The sequence below is a fragment of the Pinus tabuliformis genome, chromosome Q (genome assembly GCF_031772625.1).
Source record: "Pinus tabuliformis cultivar Carrire ecotype Pingquan chromosome Q, CPIR1, whole genome shotgun sequence".
Classification (NCBI taxonomy): Eukaryota; Viridiplantae; Streptophyta; class Pinopsida; order Pinales; family Pinaceae; genus Pinus; species Pinus tabuliformis.
In genome coordinates, this window is record NC_142296.1 from 523,682,021 (window position 1) to 523,692,087 (window position 10,067).

General features: G+C 34.2%; 1 protein-coding gene across 1 annotated transcript; it reads left to right on the forward strand.

The window, feature by feature from the left end:
* Positions 1–399: 399 nt before the first annotated feature.
* On the forward strand, positions 400–1,199 carry LOC149220506 (heterogeneous nuclear ribonucleoprotein 1-like). The gene is made up of 2 exons (XM_089387118.1): positions 400–835; positions 949–1,199. The coding sequence occupies exons 1-2, from the start codon at positions 400–402 to the stop codon at positions 1,197–1,199; spliced, it is 687 nt and encodes a 228-aa protein (XP_089243244.1).
* Positions 1,200–10,067: the final 8,868 nt, after the last annotated feature.

A 10,067-nucleotide genomic window follows, 5' to 3' on the forward strand; every position in this document is an offset into this window, starting at 1 on the left:
CCTAGCTATTTGTGGGACAGGCATTGAGGTAGATATCCCATTTTTGCATCCATGTGTAATTTTGTTTCATCCATGTTTTCTTTCTTTCACTGATGCCTTCATTGAAGATATGATCACAAGCTGCGGGGATTTGGGTTTATTGTTTTTGCAGATCCAGCTATGGCAGGCAGGGTTCTTTAAGAAAAGCACATCATTGATTGCCGAATTGCCGAATGGTAACTTGTTTTTCTCTTTTGTTCTATTGACCAGTTGAAGAGGTTTTACAAGTTATGACTTGGTTCAGATTTCTTTGCTTTTTATCAAAAATATAGGTGGAGGCTAAAAAAGCAATTTCCAGAGATGAGCAGCATAGCATAAACATTGCTAGGAATAGGAGCAATACAGTTGGTAATGGTAGCCATGGCCAAAGTAGAACAGAAAATATTTGCGGGTGGCTTAGCACCTAAGGTCACTGAGAATGACCTGAGAAATTATTTTCAGCAGTTTGGCACAATTACCGATGCTGTTGTAATGTACGATCCCAGAACTCAAGCACATCGAGGATTTGGCTTCATCGTCTATGACTCAGAAAATGTGGTGGATTTCGTTCTACAAAATCCCTTTCATCAGCTCAATGGAAAGGCAGTAGAAGTCAAACAAGCAATACCCAAGGTATTCTCACGTCCTACCAGAGCGGGTAGAGAAGATAATTTTGGTGCCAGCAATGGTCATGGCTTCAATTCAACTCCCGTTCCTCCAGTGAACAGTAGTTATGGCTATTCTTCATATGGACCCAGTGGGTACAATACTCCCAGCTATGGAAGTGGTGCAGGATATGGACCTGCCTTCAATGGAGGTAATTATGATAACACTACTTTCATGAACAATAATCTAGCTATGGCACTGGCAGTTATGTTGAAGCTTCCATTAGCTATGGAGGTCCTGTTTCCTATGGAACAAGCACTGCAGGGAATGCAGGGAATAGAGGATTATATGGTAATAATTCTATTCAGTTTCCAGGATCCAATATGTGGGGTGCTCCCTCCATGGTTTATGGAAGTACAGATAGCTCTGTTGGATATGGAGGCGCTGTGAGTGGGAGTAGTGGTATAAGTTACGATGGGGCAGCTCAAGTTGACAATGAACAGTCAAATGGAGGCGGCGCTCCTTTGGCACCACAAAACAGTGGGTATGAAACAGGGTATATGTCACATAGCTAATATCGTCATAGAATTGATATGATGTGCAGATTTTAATAGACTGTTGTTATCTGTAAGTTTTATCTCTTCTTTATTTTAATATTATACCATAAATGTCTATGTTCAATATGATAATAATCATTACATTAATTTTGTATGCTTCAGATTTAGGTGTCAATTTTATTAGTGTTTTTCAAGTTAATGTATACTTTTCCATCTTCATTACTCAGAGGAAGAAATATAAGCTAAAGCAATGGTTGGTATAAAAAGAACAAGGGCATATAAACATACGAGAGAAAGCAGATAAGATTAAGATTATTCAATAAAAAATGAGTTAGAAACTTAGAAGCGGCCTGATAAAGTAATTTCTTCACGGGTTTCATTCAATAAAAAATGTTTTCTCAACTCGACCACCCATCCATCAATAAAACCAATGCAAAGTTAATTACTAACTCATCATTAGAATATCTTGGCACGATATGAAAGTCATTAATCTTAGAAAAAGAGTAATTAATATGAATAACTTATTAAAAGGAGACATGGATTCACTTCACTTTTGGATGTTTAGTTGGGCTTCATTTGCACACCAACTATAATGGTCATAACTTACACTAGTCACTAAATTAGATGTTGAGATACAAAATGTATAAGGATTGAACGCTTCCCATATACATTATTTTACATGCATTTTAGCCATCGCTTCGTCTAACATCCATTCTTGATCCATAGAATGTTTATGAACCAATAACGTGAAGGGGATGTCATGTCAGTTACACCAACCGTAACAAGTTTACCCAACCATACCTATAGGAGCATATAGGCATGTTTGGGAGTAAGTCATGAAGCCAGTTTTAGGTGCAATCCCAGACAATAATTATGTGTGTTATTGCTTTCATTGATTTCCATTGATCTTATATCCCGGTATTTATATAAGTTGGAATTTCAATGCACCATATGTTAACCAACTTGTCTTTAGGTGAGTTGGTTATTTTTCATGTAGAAGTTACTCCGAAGAGTGAGCATGTCATTCTTGGTGGGATTGGAACCTTCGCAGGGAGGATAAGTTGACTCCTCACTATAACTCGAGCTACACCCACTTGATGTCAACCTCAATAATAATAGTCTCATGTTATGATTATTTTAATTGTATAATAAGTGATGACAAGGATGGAAGTAGCATATCACAATTGTGGTGGGCACAAGTTTCCATAATAAGTGTCATTGGCATGAGTTCCATACAAGAATTGTCTCACATCCAGATTATCTTTTCCATATCATAGAATGAGTGTCTCACTTGTATATTATTTTTTCCAAATCACAAAATGAGTGCCTCACATGTAGATTGTCTCTCCCATCAATCTATGTTCTACAACATTCCAAATAATTCCCTTTCCAATGACTACTCACATTATTTAGATTATCTTCCGGATACATCGCATTAGATTATATATAGTTGGAAAAATGAGGCCAGTCTTTCAATAATCGTTCACATCCTGAAGATGAACCACCGTTGCTGGTTTGAAACGTCGATAAAAAAGAAACCTAATGTGATGTATCAGGAAGATAATCTAAATAATCATGATCGCAAAAACCTCAAAGACAATATACTCACCCAATATGGAAGGGAGATAATGAAAGAAGTTCGCAGATTTGAATGACACAGATTGCTCTTAATGAAAAAGAAGACTGACCTTACATTCTTGAAGAGATGCAGAGATCTGTCGGCTAAGCATCAATATATATATATATATATATATATATATATATATATATATATATATGGAAAAATGAGACTAGTCTTTCAATAATCTTTCACATCCTGAAGATGAACCACCATTGCTGGTTTGAAACGTCGATAAAAAAGAAACCTAATGCGATGTATCCGGAAGATAACCTAAATAATCATGAGACTCGTAGAAACCTGAAAGACAAGACTACTCACATCTTATCATTTTACTTTTTCTCTTGATAGGTATGAAAGGGTTCTTTTTCTTGACACTCCCATTTGCATTTCTCTTGGTTGAATTGGTTATCATTATTGAATACCCACTTCCCATATTGATTGGATGAGATGAAGAAGTGAATGGTAAGCAATGGGTCAAAAAAAGAGTTGATTCTCACTTTGACCTATTGTGTATCACCCATATGCTAGGCTTCAAGTAAGAATGATAACAAAAGCAAGGTGAGCATGTCATTCTCGGTGGGATTGAAACCTTCACGAGGAGGATAAGTTGACTCCTCACTATAACCCAAGCTACACCCACTTGACATCAACCTCAATAATAATAGTCTCATGTTATGATTATTTTAATTGTATAATAAGTGATGCCAAGGATGGAAGTAGCATATCACAATCATGGTTGGCACAAGTTTCCATAATAAGTTTCATTGGCATGAGTTCCATACAAGAATTGTCTCACATCCAAATTATCTTTTCCATATCATAGAATGAGTGTCTTGCATGTATATTATTTTTTCCAAATCACAAAATGAGTGCCTCACATGTAGATTGTCTCTCTCATCAATCCATGTTCTACAACATTCCAAACAATTCCCTTCCCAATGACTACTCACATCTTATCATTTTACTTATCATTTTACTTTTTCTCTTGATAGGTATGAAAGGGTTCTTTTTCTTGACACTCCCATTTTCATTTCTCTTGGTTGAATTGGTTATCATTATTGAATAGCCACTTCCCATATTGATTGGGTGTGATGAAGAAGTGAATGGTAAGCAATGGGTCAGAAAAAGAATTGATTCTCACTTTGACCTATTGTGTATCACCCATATGCTAGGCTTCAAGTAAGAATGATAACAAAAGCAAGGTGAGCTAGATCATAAAGTAGCAATGAAAATGTGCATGGCAACAGATCATGTAAACATAAAAACATGATAGAGTGACCCATAAAGGAGGCATACAACAAGATTAGCTCATAAATACAATCTAAGATTACCTAGGACATAGCGGAATCCAGAGGAACACTCCATCGAGTTTGATGGAGAAAATCCAAATGGCGAAAAGAACATGATAGTGATTTCACTAAGGAACCTTCAAAATGCATGTATTCCCCTTATTCCCTAGAGGAGCACCAACACATCCAAATATCGATGTAAGAGGCCTACCTTGTTTAGGCATAGAATATTAGAAGAACATAATTTAAGGTTTTGAATCGATCAGAAGTTCAAGAATGTCTAGTTCTTGAATGTCAAGCCTTGACAGGCAAATACATTTAAGGATCATTCAAAAATCATGTGTTCTTGTAGTTTCCTTTTTTATTAAAGGAAGGCCTTGCATGCTTATAGGACTAAAAAGAAGATATTGAGCCACTTGGTTCTAGGATACATGAAAACAAAAGAGGGACTAATGGTTGTGAGATCCCACCTATTTGTCTCTCTAACTCAACACAAAAATAAAGTCAACTCAAATTAATTATTGGACCCTAAATGCACAATATAAAATAAGACCCCATTTTGTGTCCTACCACACCTAGAGGGCTAACTCTCTCTAGTATCTAGCATATGAGTGTCACTTCTCCAACATATGAGTGTTTCCTCTCCTGAAGATACAATTAAAGATAAAGGAAACAAAGAAGCATTAGGGTACAGGAGAGAAAAAAAATTCTATGTACATTGTCTTCTATAAAAAAACCTAGTTAGTCATAGACATTCTAAACAAATATAAAGTGAATGTCCAAACATTTATACTTGGGAGGTTAAATGAATAGAAATACCACATTTATGCTTGTATTTTGAATGAATCAAAATAACATAGTTGTATTTCTTCATATAGAGTGAATTTCCAAACATTTATGCCTACAGTTGAATGAGTAGAAATAATATAGGTGAATCTCTTAATGCTAGCGTTTATTAAAAAGTTTATAAAAGAAGTAACAAATTTGTAGAAAATGTGATATAAGCACATACAAAAGGATTCTCATTTACCTACTTGACTTATCTCGCAAGGTCTGATATTGGTATTTCATCTAAAACATAAGTCAAAGACAATTTGAGAAAAGTGAGCTCTTTGACATCCTAATAGAAAAATTCATAGGTAGAAACAAAGAATAGTAGTTTCTTATTAATAGAAATATATTTCTAGTACTCTAATGATGTAAAAATTTTGTTAAGCCTTGAGGGTTAGCTCAATTGGTTGAGTCCCTGTTGTTAAAGCACACTTGTTATTAAGAGATCACGGGTTCAATTCTCTCGACACTCTTAGGGTTAGATTTTATGGTTGAGCCAACAAGAAGTTATCCCTTTCGGTGAATCTTCTTGCTACAAATATTTTGTGGATGTAGCAGTCATTTATATCCAAGATTCATGAACCACATAAAAAAATTGACATTTTTGTTGTCTTTTGTATAGTTTTTTATGAAATAACAATATCGAATTGACAATATCATTACATGTATTCTCTAGGTCCAATAAGTGTCGACACTTGACATTTGAGTAGATATATAAGGAGAATGATATCATCTTGAACCCTATTGGTTCTTTAAAATTAAATTTTGTTAGTACATTTTTGGTTTTGAGGCCCATTTTTTACCTCAAAATTCTCCTAATGTTACCTGTGTGCTCCAGGTCTTAGTTTGATATCATCTTACTTATCTGCTCCAAGTCTTATTCTAACAACACCATTGATGCCTAAGAAAAAAATAGGATATGATGAGTGTTAAAAATAAGAAGAATCCATTTGCATGCAAAGGACAACACATCGAACCAGGAAAAGTGTTTACAAAGCAGTTCAAACATGTCTTTACAAAGGAGGAAAGTGTCTAAACCTTGCATGGTATGGAATAATGTTGAGTGAAAGATAGAATTTGTTCATTTGATGTTGAAAATACCTTGATTAATTGAAATTGATCCTATGTATTACCTTGATATGAGGTGAAATAAGACCTATAAATTTGTCATTGGTTAAAAATTTGTTGAAAGGATTTCATAAGTTATGAAAAAGTGCTTCATAGATAATGAGATTAAAACTTTAGGTTAATTAACTTGGTTTATGTGTATGGTAATAAAAGGGAAAGAATGTTTACAATAATCTATACTAAATTTAGGCAAGGACGAATAACAAGCATGGTCATTTATTTATTATAATTTTATCTTTGAATTTTTACTATGTCATTTGTCTTCTAGTTGATTTTAATGTAGCTAACCCAACAATATAAGTTAAATGGTTGGTGACCATTGATAGGATTGAGACAAGGTTGGCAACACTTCAAATTTTAGGGTTGGAACTCAAACACATAGCTAAAAAATCTTTTAAGAACACAAATAATCACAAATCCCAATTTATAAAATTCAAGTAACTTAATAAATTTAATCACAACTTTTCATTATACAGTGGCAATGAAGAATATCCTTTTTCATTAAATATTGAACATAAATGTAATATTTCTAATATAAGAGGCAGTATGAGTTGTGAGGGGCGTGATATGTGACCCTGAGAACAAAGAGGAAAATCACTATGCTTGGGAGCTATACACTGCAAAATATAATGTTGTAGAAGCTTACGCACATTACCAAGGTTTAATCCAATTGAAAAATATGAATGTCTAGGAAGATATTGTATAAGGGGATTCTGCCACAATGTTATATCATCTTTATTCATCATCTCTTCCCTCAGATTCAATATTGAGGAATATATTCTGTAAAATTCTGAGTCACTATAATAAAATTACTCAAAAATTATGCTTCATATTTTGTGAATAAACACTTCAACAAGTGATCACATGGAAAATATAGGCATTAATTTGAATAAGGGTGAACTGGTGTGGAGAGGGGTAAGGGGCTATGCCACACTTCCATAGCCATCATTTTTATGTCTCATTTAAGGAGTGATAGGTGGCACTCCATCAAGGCGCCTGGGTGATGTCATGAGTCTTTCGTGGGTCGCATTTTAAATGAACTAGTCTAAGGTTTAAATAGGTTAAACGACCAATATTTCTATAACAAGGGGAACTTAATGCCATTACTCTCGATCATGAGAAGGATAAAAGAACATATGAAGAGAAATTTCAGACTTTGTGGAAAGGATGAGATAGATATGATGAGGATTTATGGTGATAAGATTACTGATATGTTCGTAGATGACCAATTCATTAAGTGCATTGGTCTAATCAAATCCATTGAAGGCTAGATGACGATGGTAATACCTAAGCAACATAGAAATGAAGATCATCAAGACATCAAGTTTGTACATGGCCTTAGGAGAAGTCAAACATCAATGATTATGCTTCTTGAAGGAGGAGAATATCTACACAATTTATTACAAGCTGGTTGTTTCGTCATCCCGGTCATGGAGGGAATCTATAAATATCTAGTAGAACTAGTTACAGTGGCTCTATGGGTGGAGAAATTTTATGTTGGCCAGACATACTCTCTCCTTAGTGTTGTTCAAGTGCGAGGTGTTTTTCCTAGGTTAGAGTTTATTCTTATTTGGAATATCATAACTAGAAGGTTTGGGAGGTTCAAGGTAATCGTGACCCTTGGTAATTGGGGATTTCTATTTTTGAAATCGAGCTTGGTAAAATTGGTCCCCCTCCCCTTGGGCCTATTATGTGCTTGGTAGTTTGTTGGAGATTTTTCAACCCATTTCTTTCTCTTTTGTTACTCTTAGCTATTATAGTATTGTTGTGAATAGGTTAGTGTGGTAAGTTCTCATCTATTTTGGCCTTTTGTTATTTCTTATCCTTAGATGGTTTTTGTCTTGGATCAATAGTAATTGTTGGGAGGCCTTTGAATTTATTGTTTAACTGGTAAGAGGCCTATATGCTGTTAAGCAAGATCCTTCTCTTTCCTTAATGAGCCTCATCTTTGAAGTTTTATTATTTTTATGGTAAGCGGTGTGGTGTATCTGTACTATGTGTTATGTGGCAAAGGTTTTGTTGGATTTAGAGTATTAGAGGGTGCATTTCATGCCTTAGTTAAGTGGTCCTTTCAGCTTGCCTCAATGGACTACATTTTTTATCTAGTCTCTAACTCATTGGAATTTCTTGGTAATATAACAAAATTTGGCCCTTTTGCAAATTGGGAAATGATTTAAGTAACCTTCAACAAAGAATCAACCTTCTTAATCCTAATATTGACGAGTTGTTTTCTAGTATAGAGATGATCATGGAATTACTATTATAATACCAAGAGAATCCAATTAGAGGATTTGACTCAATGGAGCATGCAAGTAGAACCACCTTAAATAGAAGACCTGATAAATACAACTAAACATGAGGAGCTATATAATCCAAACTAGTCGAAGGAGGAGTCTCCTTCCATTTAGTAAAATACAACCCTTTGATGGATTGTAAATTTTATTTTCTCTTAGGAGTCAATGATAAATATTTCAAAAAGGTATATTTTTATGTGTTCCCTCATGCTATTCAAAAATAAAAATTCCTTGGGAGAGACCCTTTATTAGTTCTTACTTGATTATAGAGTATAGTTCTCATATGAAATCGATTTGTTTTTATTTGGTATTAATTTCTATATATTTTTTTAACTTTTCAAATATTTGGTGAAAAATGTTTATAATCTTGAATTGTTATTTAGATTATGTCTTTCCTATTGTATAATATTAAAGATCCACAGTTTTCAATGGTCCATTGGCAATGATGTAATTAAATATGGTTTAGTGGAAGTTGTTATATTTGGTAAATTTGTTGGAATTGCAAAATTGTTTAAAAAGATAAAATTAACAAAATGTATTATTTGTCTATGATTTTATTTTATTTCACATAAATTGTTTTTACATGATGTTACATTAATGAAACTTTGATTGGAAAAACACTATATTTGATGAGCATAATTATGCTCTCTTACAATCAAGAAGTGTGGTCCACTTAGTATGTTGCATGGAGTCGCCATTTCCGCCCTTAATACTCCACTATGAGGTAAATTACCATTTCTATTGACTTTTGAACAAGCTATTTTGGGGGTGTATTATAGCCAAATAAGAATTATAGAAAAGAGAGGCTTGATTCTTCCATTGCACGCTTGTGCTCTAGACATTTCCATGTGCAGTGATGAGGATATAGCCACAAATTTAATCAATGTTATTGAGACAACTCGAAATTAGAAATGTTACTTACATCTAGTCAAATTTATTTAAATATGAGTGATAGTTTGGGTAAGGAATAAATAGTGTATCGAACTGGAAAAACACCACACGTTCTTAGCTAACCTTTTGTTATGTTAATTCTCCACCTTCTAAGCAGTGTGAGCTAAACTAGTTATGTTAGGAAGGGTGGGAGAGGTTAGAGATAGGAATGCACTAGGCCTATCTCATAGGTAAACATATTTTTGTGATTGGCTATAGGATGTTATAAGGATTTTTTCCTTTTGGTAAAAACCCCTTGGTGGGGTTTTTCCCTAGCGTGTAGCCTATATCTTGTGTTCACATTTGTTTTTTTGGAATTTATTTGATGATGAAAACATAATCATAGTTAAGAAGAAAATCTTAATATCACAATTAAATGTCATGTAAGGAAAACATTAAATTAAAGATGTTTCCCTACTTAGTTTTCCAACATGGAATCAAATCTTGGTTCAGTGTCATTGATAGCTAGAAGGTCATTGTAGTTTGAAACATCGTAATCTCCTTGAGGGCCATAATATCTCTAAGGTAAGAACATCAAAATTTTGGTTAAGACATAATTCAGAATCAAGTTTGAATAACATCATTAGCATCGGAACCATTTGGGTCTGATATCCCCGAGGAAGAGAGAGGTCTTAGAAAAGGCATATGATTTTGAGGAGGCAAAAGAATTCATTAGAAGCGTATCTCTGGAAGCCTAATAATCTTTTTAGAATTCCGTAAAGGCATTGTAAAAGGCCTACCCAAGATTGAGGGACCTATGGATGACCTCGGCTTCGTAACTAAATCTCTAAAA